The sequence below is a fragment of the Echeneis naucrates genome, chromosome 3, assembly GCF_900963305.1.
Source record: "Echeneis naucrates chromosome 3, fEcheNa1.1, whole genome shotgun sequence".
Lineage (NCBI taxonomy): Eukaryota > Metazoa > Chordata > Actinopteri > Carangiformes > Echeneidae > Echeneis > Echeneis naucrates.
The window spans coordinates 16,427,079-16,439,944 of NC_042513.1; the positions used below are offsets into that span (position 1 = coordinate 16,427,079).

Genomic DNA, 12,866 nt, shown 5'->3' on the forward strand with positions numbered 1-12,866 from the left:
TGACACATTTGCTGTAAGTCACGAACAGAACTTTGTACTACTCTGTATATCTGTAAGGTTTCAATTTCAATCATCTTTGCAAAGTCACTTGTCGCTGAACGGAAAGTCTGTGTCATCATCAGCTTGACACAGCGAACTACATTCTTATTGGGTCCTTCCAAAGTTGATAAGCTTCTGCAAAGACCAGCCTTGATCAAGTTTGTCTGGTGTCTTTTTCTCAGCGTTATATACACTCCAAAAACACAGAAGTAGGAAGACTCTGTGTTTTGGCTTTGAATTCTTTCTGAATTCCTGCTTTGACAGCCACAGTGTGATCTTTACTGTCTGAGTTTTGCAGGATCCAGTGGACTGTTCTAATCTTGAGTCATCACTGGCTGAGGTGTCATATTGGACTGAAACATTGCATATACCTGCTAGATACAATATATCCTAGAAAACTGATATATTATTTACATTTTTCGAAGATGAAATAAACTTCCTGATTCCCACATTACTGTTCACATTTTCCTTACAGCAGAATGTCAGAGAGTGCAAAATCAATGATTTCAAAATATTAAAGGCTCTTCCTGATATTGACGCTGACAAACTTTACCTCCAAACAGAAGTGAGAAATATTAAAGTGAGGGAAAGACATACAGAGAGGACATTGATGCCTCTGAGGGAGCTACATTCTCTAAATTGCCCATGAAGCCAATGCTGCTACAGCAACAATGGCAGATGAAGTAAGGGATGTTTGTCCACCTAAAAAGCAGGTGAAATCGTTAGTCTGGGAGTACATTGGCCATAAAAAGGATGACCAGAGCATTGTTCAGGATGGCAGCAATCCACCAAAGGGTTCAACACGTCCACACTTTGCGGTTTACAACTAGTGTGTGTGTGTGTTGTTGTTTTATATTTTTAAAAACTAATAAAAACATTGGGCAGGAATGACAGCTGATAATTGTACCATCAAAATCCAGAACCGTCCCATCCCTAATATGGTAATAATCTTTGTTAGCTTGCCATTCAGGCCAACACATGCTCCCTCCCTTCCATTCCTCAGGGCTCTAAAACCGAAGGAGAAAAAATTATTTTCAAGAAATTCTGAGTGCCTGTTTCTATAGAAACCATTTGTTCTCCTGATGGTGATTAAAGTGGCAAATTGCTTATATGGAGGGTGGAGCTATGAAGGAAAGAAGTGTACACACATCAAACACCCTTTATCAACCCCCCCCCCCCCCCCCCCTTCCTCCCCTCTGCTTTGCCTGGGGGTCCTAATTCAGTGTCCATGCAATGGTGGCAAGACCTGGACCTTGATTTGGGGGAAAGTGTGTGAATGCGTGTGGCTTCATACTTAGAGTACCCAGAGGGTTTTACAGTTAGCCTTCACTCCAGCTTCACTCTGCCTCTGAATTGCACCAAAGCATATTTACTGCTGCGTCCAGACGACGCTCCTGATATGACCCTGTGTGTGAACACAGAGAGCTGTCACTGTCCCATTTTTCTATGAGCGAAATCCCAATACAAACAGCACATATGAAGGTGCACCAAATTTCTTGTTCTTAGTCGATAAAGCCATGTTGTACCTCACTTTGATATTCTTATCTTACTCAGACATTAAAAAAAAAAAACAAAACCCAACAACAAACATAACCTAACTTCAGGATCAAATGGCAATCAAAGGGAAAAACGAGCGAAATAATTGCAGTAAGAAAAGGATTTTATTTTCTCAATTATAACAGAATATGGCTAAAATAGCTGCTTATGTCTAAAACATCATAGGTATCAGCGTCCACACACATATTAACACCAGCAAGGTAAAAGCATGCTCTGAAAATGTGAAAATGAAAATGAAAATATATGAGGTGTGTATGATGTTCGCAACGTCAACATAACGTGGAAAATACAGCTGAGGTGCAATGTCAATTTGTTTATTTGGTCACATATCAAAAAAACTGGATAAAAAAATTTAATAAAGGTTTTACTTAATCTCACAACTGAAATGTGGGTTCAACCTCTGGCCACTATGAATGTCTTCAACATGGCAGTTGATCAAATAGTTGTTAAGATATTTTGATTAGTAGATTTTAACCTGTTTAGATGAATTTACTCTGATTATATGTGTCATTCATCAAGACAAATGCGAGTTTTTCATCATTTAAACACAGAGGTTTAGAGACGGATCAACAGGCAGTTAGGCAACGATGGTCCAAAGTAAGAGCTAACTAGCCATTGAACAGTATATGACAGTGTAAAATACAAAGGCTGCACGGCCAGAGGCGAAAGCGAAAGGACGGTGAGTTGAGGTGAATGACAGTGAAAAAACAGGTAGAGAAAAAACAGTCAAAGCCCGATCAATAGTAATTCACTATGTCTCTGTGAAATGCTACCTCTTTACTTGTTTTTTTCCAACCACTTCAATATTTCCTTCTCCTCTCCCCTCTGTATTCTTCTCATCTTGTGTTCTTTCTCTTTTGTTCCACCCTCATTTTCACGCCTCTCCCTTTCTCCCTGCTTTCAGCTCTGTCCTCTGCAGCCTCTCATTTTCTCCCCTTACAACCTTTACATTTCACTCATCCACCTACTCTCCTATCTCATCCTCATATTGTGAATTCTGTGTGCTTTAAGCAAACTGTCCATTCACTGTGCTATAAAATGTTTTGAGAGCGTGGTAACACTCTCTGTTTACCTGAGGTGGTCTCTGAGAGCAGGAGTATACTGTTGCCATAGATCAGTGTGACGTTAAGTGCAACAGGCTGACTTTTACGACACTGCTTGAGGCATGAGCATGATGTAGCAAAAACAACATGAATGGCTTCAAGTGAATGTACAAGCCAAAACAATGCGTTCATATCCACGCACACAAACACTTTTCCGTTTAAATTTGTATTTGTACTACACATTCTTTTAGATCTTCAAAATGCCCATAAGGTTCAGATATGACAAATATGTTTGTGGATGAGTTGAACGTGTGTTTTTTAAAAGACTGCGGATGAATGTACAAAAAGTGTGTGCATGTGTGTGAATGTGTGTGAATGAGCCATGGCTAATCCCCTGAACTCATTAGCCTAATTGGACAGTCTGCAGAGAGTCCCACATCGATCGGAGCCTGTTTTGATTCTCCTCCCTATGAGGTTCTCTGTCCTCCCACTTCCTGCCACTACTCTTTCATATGTCCTCCCTCTCTTCCTTTATCATCTGTTCCCTCTCTCTGAACAATTACCTGTGGCATCAGAAACACCTTTGTCCTATCTGGACACAGCTAACTAATAATTTGCCTCTTAGTGGCATAATCAGCTAAATACACTGGGTTCAACGAAGCAAAAGAAATGACAGCCAATTGCATGGTTTGTATGAGCTCCAGCTGTTATTTTATTTTATTGTGCAATATCTTACAACTTTCAGCTGAGTGGCATTGTTTGTCTTCATGTCAGTAGAAAAGAAATGCACAAAACAAATGCCACTCAAGTTTTGTTGAAGTAAAGTTTGGGGTCACTGGGGCCCTTCCTAGATTTGGATGTCTAGCCATATCAAATAACTCTGGAAGAAGGGTCTTGAGCAGGATAGGTCACCACTAACCTGTGACTCTAACTGAGCTTTATAAGTCCTCTGAGAGGGGACCTGCTGAATCAAACACCTAAACATCTCAACTACAATCAGGTATTTCTGGATGCACCAAAGTAACGTGATGCAAAAGGCATGTGACAGTTTGCTTATCTTTGCATATCTTTTGTGATATGAAAAATATTCAAAAGATAACTGAAATCCTCCAAGCAGTATGTCAAGAACATATTAGACTGCTCATCAACTGGCAAATATCATGTCCACATTCAGGTTTGGTGGTGGCAGTATTATGTTATGTAGAGCCTTCTCAGTGGCAGGGACAGAGAACCTGGGCGTAATTGAGGGAAGGATGAATTTAGACAAATGCAGAGAGGTCGTTGAAGAAAATCTGTCCAGAGTGAACTTGACCTGAGACTGAGGCGACGGTTCACCTTGGCATACATCCCCAACTACAGTCTGAGCAGCGTGAAAGATATATGGGAGTGTGTATCAACATCTGTACAATCATCCCTCACCTAAGGGAGAAATATTTAAAGATCCGACAGGGACCTCAGAGATACTACACTCGTGCCGGAGAGGGAACATAACAGGCTGTGCAAGGCAACGGTGTTTGAGAGGGAGGGATAGAGGCAGAGAAGAAAGAGGGAGGGATAGCATGATCATCCCTAAACATGCAACAGACTGATGCAGGGTGCTGATGTGGAGATATTTCACATTCAGGGGACATTGTACCAACAGCACCTGACATCCTGATATCCTGCTCATCAAAGACAAATACGATCTTTGTGATAGACCTGACCATATCTTGGAAAAAGGTGTGTATGAGAAAAAAACAAAACAAAACAAAGTACAACAACTTGAATGGTGACTGATGACAAAGAGGCTGCCAAGCATGGCTATTCCCCGATGAGTTGGTATACTCAGCCTGTGTGGCAGATGTTTACTGACACAATGCACAGGAGCTCCGTGGCTGCAAAGTGAGCATCCTGTTGGGTGTGCTTTAAAAAAGAGTGAATGATTACTCCTGCAGACCCTCTGTCTTGAAAGTGTACTGAGCAAGGGGTTGAAACATCTGTCGACAGACGGCCTTGGCCAGCTGAGGGTATCAGTGGTCAAGCAGCGCTGCACTGGATGCTGTTTTAACACGCAGATAACCACGGGGACTAGGAGCTGTAACCGAAAAAGGTTATCTAAGTTTAGGCTGATGACAAAAATGGCCATTTTAGTTTAACACGCAATCAAGTGAATGGGTCTGAATAACTTATGCCAAAGCAAATTTCAAAATGTAGAGTGAAATTACTGCATTCAGACAAAGACTTCTCTGCTGAAGAATTTTCCCCAAATGAAATTGTACAAGACATAAAAGTTATACATTAAAAATTGCAGCTAAAATAAATATTCAGTTATTACTTCAATTATAAAAAAAATAGCTCTGACATTACTATAATTTAAAAAAAGGCAATATAGTGTCTGACATTTTGCTCTTGTAAAAAATGTGTTGAAACGGGTTCTAGTATAAATATAACAGCTCACCGTAAATGCTGCCATTACTCTTCTGTGCTTCATCATCGCTCCCGAGAGCGGCCAATAAACCTGAACTTGTTTTTCTCCTCTGTTTTCCTGTGCTGTGAGTCACTTGACAACCATACTTAAAGTGACAACACACTGAGAAAAATCAGTTTGTAAGTCGTGCTGTGGTGGGGTGGGGTAGTTAAATCTGGTCAAATATTTGAGGGGATAATAACAAAATCAGTGGCCTCCTGAATGCTGATTATAATGAAACATTTATCATTTAAAAGTTATAAGTGACTTCTAAACACTTCCCCAGCTGCTGATTGATAAATGGTCTTGGATGACTGTGTGTGCGTTGTGTATCCACAGTGGAGGAGAGAGAGAGGAATAAAAAGGTTGTTAATGAATAACTTGCACTATTCATCTCCACCACCCCACCTGTCTCTCCCCTCCCTCCCTCTCTCTGTCTCAGCAGGAGCTACTTGATAATGAGGCGTGGTGTTGTCAGAAACACAGTCCATGCTCATCCATCCAAGCTACTTAGTAAGGGGCCTGGTAGACCACTGGTACACACACACACACGGATATAAACATGCAAGGTCGTGAGGAGACAGATGACAGGGTTCACCTGTCATTGCACATACTGCACAGAACACAGAACACAGAACACACAGAACGTGTGATTTTAAGTTATTACATGTGCATACAGGTTCACACACACTGTGAATTTCCCACATGCACATACACAGGGGGGCCAGATGGACAATGCAACAACGGTTAGGACAGTACAAAATATTGCCAGTAACACTGCCGACCTTTCCCTGTCAGATCAGGCAGTGACATTATCACTATAACATGCCTGAGTGGATAAGCAGAATATGTGCTGTATGGACTGAACTCTACATCAAGGCTACCTCTTCCCTTCTATTCATCCTCCCTGATCTCCTTTGACCTATTTCCTTCTTTTTTTTTTTTTTTTTTTTTTACACCATTCATCTCTCTCTCACTGCTCTATTTTGTGCCTTCTCAGTCCTTGTCTCTATCAGTCAGCATATTATAATCTCTGCTTTCCTCTCCCTCATTCTTTCAGGAGGGTGAAGGGTAAGTGAAGATCATTGGGCCCCAGTGGAGAGACCCAGACGTTGTGTGTGTGTCTGTGTGTGTGTATGAGTGCATGTGTTTGTGTTCACCCCATCATTGCTCATCTATGGCAGCTCGCTGGCTGTTCCCCGAGCTACAAGCTACAGAATAAATACACTTTAAATCACTGCACACCAACTCACATACGCACACGCACACGAAGCTTGCTCCCTGGCAGCACTTTGCTGCTGCTAAATGAGGGGTCTGGGGAGTTGGGCCAGCAAAGACACTGGCGACTCTCTCACTTCCCCCTTCTCTCTGTGCGCCAGTCAAACACATGGACTAGAAAAATAAACTGGAATTATGATTTGCAGACTGCCATAGGCCAGGATAGTATAATGGTAAATAGATGGGATTTCACTTTGTGACCATCACCAAACCAAAACAATAAAGGCACTCTGGGGATCTGAAGACTTATTTCAGCTAAGACCATCTGCTCGCTGCACAAATGCCACTGACAAACAGCAGCATGGCAAAAACAGTATACCTTTATTATAACCTTGAAATAAATAACCATTTGTGTGAAATATTTGAACTCTGTGAAGTTCATGTGATTATCTCTGTGAAGAATTAAAACAGGGGCTTATATGATACTAACATTCAGACACACGAGTGTTCCCCATTTCGCTTCACTTGACTCTTAGAAAGCTTTGGAGGGATTTTCTTATTTTTGTGACAAAACTCCTCCATTAGTGTAACAATATTCACAGTCCACTGCACTGATTGAATCCTGGCACAACACATTTTAGGATGATTCAGGCACGGAATTGCTAAAATTGGAAGCTGAATATTGTATGGAATACGAACAGGAAGGTAAGAAAGGCTTGTTTATAATCTCACTCTCCATAAAATACTGTTTTTAAATCCACCTGTGGACACACTTGTTCACATATTTTTGGTCTGTGGTACTTTTCTTTGTTTGATCTACAGCCCAAAGTTGGAGGAGAAACTTTATATGCTAGGCAAATTTTTACTTGCAGTGTTCCGGCAGCTGTGCCTTATGTCAACCTGACATTGGTTTTTCACAGTTTGGCAAAGAAGAACGTCACTGGCCTTTGGCAAACTGTAACCTCAACACAATCCAGCATCTTTTGGATGTACTGCAACACTGACTATAAGGCAGGTCTTATCATCCAATAGCAGGAGCAGAAAATTGGTGTCCATATAGTTTAAGCCATGTACAACAGCAAGGACTACAAAGGATTTTAAGGATCAGATGCACAAAAATTAAATGTCCATTCACCTAAAATTCTCTATTAATAGACGTTTCACGTAATTTCTTCAAAATTATTTTAGTAGCAGGTGAAATTCTAGAGTAGAGAATGACTAGAATGTTTTCAACATCTGACTTCTTAAAATTATTTTTTAACTGCTACCACTACCACATTCACTGGCCACCTGCATTATTCTCCATCTTCTCTGCAGTGGGTGTGGGTGCAGGTGGGCCCTCCCCTTCTCTCCTACACTCTCCACTGTTTCTCTTTCTCTCTATACCCATTCAAGTGAACATTTTAAATCATTGGAGTATGTGGAGAAGATTTCTTTACTGAGAAAGCTAATTCTGGTGATATTTTGGCCACTCGGTGCTCTTGGACACTGAGATCTTAGGTGAAAAATCTGCAGCTGTAGCAGGATTAGTTTCACAGCCATGAGTTTAAAGCTGTCTTATGGTAGTGAAATAATAATGATGTTAAATTGTGATCTATCTCCTCACTCTTAAAATATGTATATACTCCAACTGTGTTGGCTGGTGAATGAAACAATGGAATTTGACAAAGTGGGATTATGCAGCACACAGAGATACACATGCTCACACAGACTATATATATCCCTGACCCCAGGCTGTCAGTGCATCTTGTCCTCATCCAGCTCTCTCTGTCCTTCCCACAGTGTAACATCAACTAGGTTAACTGTGGCTAATACGGCAGGGCACTACTGTGCTTAGTATTTCCACTTATACTTCCATGCATCGACCTCTCTGATGAATCATCTTCACTCCACTAAGTCCTCCAACAACCTAAACTAACTAAAGGTCATTAGTTCTGGGAAAACAAAACATTTCAAAGACAGTGGCCCTTTGAACATAGAATTTCTCTTCGATTTAAATCAGAATAGAAAAATGACTATAGCCACAGCACTGCTGTGGAACAAGTGTCAGACAAAACAGTTTATGTTTTTCTTAAAGAAATATGGATTTCCTAGATGGCTTGACTGCAGAAACTCCAGGATTTACATTTGATTGATGATGCTGCAAAAGCTGCATTTATCCTTTTTATATATTCTATTACCACATTACAGCACATGAAAGCATTTTACAAACTCCAAAATAAACCAGAATTTGTACAAGCAAAGGAAAAAAGTAAGTAAGCACATAACAATGTTTAATTACTTTAAACGGTGAGTTGAAGAAGTGTGACCTAAACACACACTTCAGAAGAATCATTGAGTGAGGATTAGAGACTCATCAAAGTGATTTATTACCCTTTCAGTGTGACCACTCCGTATATGGACCTTTGAGTTGCTTTTTCTTTAGCTACCCTCCCTGCCTCAGCCTTTGTCTTATATATATATATATATATATATATATATATATATAAAGGATACCAAGAGAATAAAATCAATATGTTTGTTTTCATTTCACTGTTTTCTTTCCTAAAGTCGCAGAAAGCAAATTCTGTGGTGTTCAGAAGGACAGCTGTCATTGTTAGGAGGTTATCTTGCCAATAAAGCTGATGTAGATGTATGAAAGCTCAGTGAGGGATATTTTCTGAAAAACTAATCTGTGGCTATTTGCTATCATTCAGTTAGGTAGTTCATTAGAAGTGAAAGCTCCAAGGGACAGAGATTAAAAAAGGAAGCACTCACCTGAGGCGTTTTTCAAGTAGCCGTTGGAATCGACTGTGGTGTACATGACATAGGGACCTGGCTGGTTTACACCAAAAGGCTGTGAAATAACACAAGTAAACACACACACAAAAAGACAAATGTTGACATCTTACAAATAGCTTTTCACATCAGCTGTCTGTCAAGGAGGGCAAGAGAGGACAGGGAAAGAAACACAGGAAGGGGTGAGAGAAAAACTCAGAAAGACAAGAGCATGAGTGGGCAGATGGAGAGACAGATGTGTTGTCACCACTGTGATCTCGAGCACTTTTTCTAGTTTTATTTTCTCTAGGTGATGTGAAAAATGTCTGCCTTAGCTGGCTTGCATCTGACTGAGCATAAGTGAGTGTGACGGCCGTGTGTCTGTGTGGGTGGATACATGGAGGTTGTCTTATCTCTTCATTATGAAAGGATGTCAATTAATGAAGAAATCTGTTGGGCCACCTCTCGCTTTAAATCAGCTAATCATGATCATGCATCAAAACATACACAGTGCAACAGAGACTTGGCCCCTTTGTGCTGTGACACTCATCATTCGGGCGAGAGACTAATAGAAATGAGGTCAAAAAAAAGAAAGAGGGAGGGAGAGCAATGGAAGAGCCACAAAGGGGCAAACTGAGAAAGACAGTGGAAGAGAGGCGTAACTAAGAAGAATGGGAGTGGGTGAGTGAAATGAAAAGACAGACAGGGTTGATGGATACGACGGGAGAGGAGCTCCATTCGACTACTGCATTCATCATACCTTTCAGTTTAACAAGGAGCAGGCAGAAGAGAAGACAGACAGAAAAGCCAAACAAGTCTAATACCAGAAGACTCTTGTTGATGCCAATGCTAAGCTTTTCTGCAAAGAGTTTTCGATGCAGAAAGATTTTGTAAAAAGAGAGATGCTATTGGCCGCGTCGTGTCTGACATGTTCCTCCTACGCACAAGTGTCTGATGCTTGGATGAATAAAAGGTGCTTAAAGCCAGGGGTGAGGCTTAAGTCACGTGACATAAAATAGATTCAGCCTCAAGTCTCAAATTTAATGATTTTGCATTCAATGTGTCAAAAAAGACTCAAAACTAGAGTTTGACTAACACATGCACTTTGACATGAGCTTTTTGATGCCTGTTCTGTTATCAGTTACTGTTTAGAGTTGCTCTGTTTCTTCACCCTCCCTTCTGTTCTTGCCCAGGGTGGGTGGGGGCTGCACATTCAGTGCATTGTGTACACACACACACACACACACACACACACACACACACACACACACACACACACAGTGACTGGACAGTGAAAAAGGTGAGGCTATTCTTGTCAGTGTATGAAACTGTTAAAGGCCAATAAGCACTGCAACAAGCCACCTGCTCAACAAGCACGGAGAAACATGATTTTATCAGCCTCAGACAGCTGGTTAAACTAGCAGCGAATTTTTGTGAAAAACCTGAAATGAAAGCTGTCAGCATAGCACAGTAACTGCAGGTAGTGAATCACACCAGCAGCAGAGGGAGGAGGACTGATGTTCTTTCTAGACTTCACTCAGTGTTTTCATTTCCACCATGTCATTTATTTCCCTGACATTTCACATTCATTTCCAGCGAGATTCTTTTGCCTTTATAGTGACTTTGCTTTTGTGAACAGTACTGTTGCTGCTCTAGAAACACTCTTGTGTTTCACAGTGAGAGGCAGAGAGAGAAAGAAGGAATTACGTGCTACAAATATTCATTGTTGCACTCAAGCCATGGACGTGCCATCCTAATTAAAAACCAAAAGGGTTATAAAACCATTATGGCATTTGGTAAGATGAAGATAAAATTTGCTCAGCTGGTCATCCTTTACTTTATGAGGATGAGCAAATCACATTTTAAATCTCTTCAGTATAAGCTTCATTTAACCAAAGTTATTTTCTGATGATTGTTTTTCATGGTGCATTGTGAAGGATTAATTCATTTTCCAACATCAATGTGAACCTTAAATCAGTCATGTAGATTTTAGTAAGCTTTGAAGAGAAAAAAAACAAAACAAAAAACTTTTCTTCAATTTACTGCTGCTACAATGGAATGCCTTATTTGACTTAAAAAAAAAAAAAAAAAAAACTATGTTTGAACACACACCTGGCTGAGTTGCAATCCACTGGAGACCTGCTGAATGAATGTGACAATCATTTGTATTTATAGCATCTACCAATAATAAAGTTGTCTTTTAAATGCCTCCCGTGATTTTGTCAAGTATGGCATTTTAGTGACATTGGTAACTTATAGTCGAGTACACTTCTTCTGTGAAGTGTACCTTCCACCACAGCATGCCGATCATCCACCTGTGAGAAACACTGCCCCATTAGAACCAGAAGTACAAGTCTGTCCCTGCACCTCAGACAAAAAGCCTGCTGTGTGACTCACTTTGATATTTGGTTGTCAGTTCCCATCCCAAATTCAATAACCAACGGCACCATGGGGAACAACAGAACAACTATATGTTGGACACATATAGTGTATAGATGTCATTATGGCTTATTTTGGACTTTAATGACTTCCTCATTAAAGGAAGGCTACAATGCACTCACACAGTGCTCAGATTTATTTCACATGTAAAACATTGCACCTCATTTAGACTGACAGTCATTTAAGTTAAGAGTCAAAGTTCTGTATATCAGCCAACACTCTTCCACGACCCTCCTCTTGATCAGGTTTGGATACAGGCTGTAACTAGGAATGGCGTTGAATCCAAAGATGCTGACGTGATTCAACACACTGGCACAAAGCGAGAGATATGTGAAGCTGAACCCAACATTAATCTGGTCATAACCAGATGCAATTCAGGTTTAATCAGTGAACTAATGAGCGAGAGTGCTGACTTGAGTCTCACAGTGAGCAACAATGTGACAGCTGTCTCTTGCGACAGGGTCCAGTGTTAACGCAAATTGAGACAACTCCTGTCATCACACACATTAGCTCTGTGAGTGGCAGATTATTTAGCAATTTAAAAAGGAACTAAAGCCATCAGATAATGCCATGGAGAAGCTTATGTTTTATTATAGGGTGCTTTGGAAAAAAAGATAAGTGAGGCTTTTTGGCTGGTGTAGTTGGGTCTTAACAGTGTTCATTGTGTTGATTTGATATTAGATAGATCCTTGTAAAAGAGCAATGTAGCATACAGACATCAGGAGCTGTTACATGTTATGGTTTATATTAGTTTTATGTTTCCTTCTCGTCTTTCTCAGACAAACTCTAGATCTACAAGAGGAACTTAACAGCAAGCTGGAACCTGGGAAAGACCAAACGCCACCTTAGTTTGTATCAAACTAAAATAACAGCTGAGCTTGTCACACTAATAAAGCGCATAAACCTAAACAGCTTGATGAATTCTCCGGTCTAAAGTCTAGTCTAGTTGAATATAATCAACAAACAAAATCTCAAACTCTATCTGCTGGACCTGGAATTTGTTCATTGGTTTTATTCAAATATTTTCTGAAACTCAAAAATTTTGAAGAAAATGTCACTAGAAAGAGATTGAAAATACAATGCAGTAGCACTGGTCATTGCCTTATGTAATAAAGTTTTGGTATTTGTCCTTATTCACAAAGAATAACAAGATGTCAAGAATGAGCAGCTGATACTACAGTGCTGATTTACAGCATAAAACCAAAGCTGGTTATTTTTATGGTTTCAATTTTCTATCATTTTTACACCACAGTAAAAGCTAAGTACTTTACATATAAAGAAGGACTTACACGGTTATAAAACATCCCCTGGACATTTTGGCTGGCAGTGTCAGTATTTCAGCCGGCTTTTCTTTGTGCTAAAAAATT

General features: G+C 40.2%; 1 protein-coding gene across 1 annotated transcript in view; it reads right to left on the bottom strand.

Moving 5' to 3' along the window:
• The window catches only part of itfg1 (integrin alpha FG-GAP repeat containing 1), a 119,727-nt gene that overhangs the window by 15,157 nt on the left and 91,704 nt on the right, over window positions 1-12,866 (bottom strand). Inside the window, exon 14 of the mRNA XM_029498554.1 lies at window positions 9,061-9,139. Coding sequence (XP_029354414.1) covers window positions 9,061-9,139 — 79 coding nt within the window. The remainder of the gene's footprint in view (window positions 1-9,060; window positions 9,140-12,866) is intronic.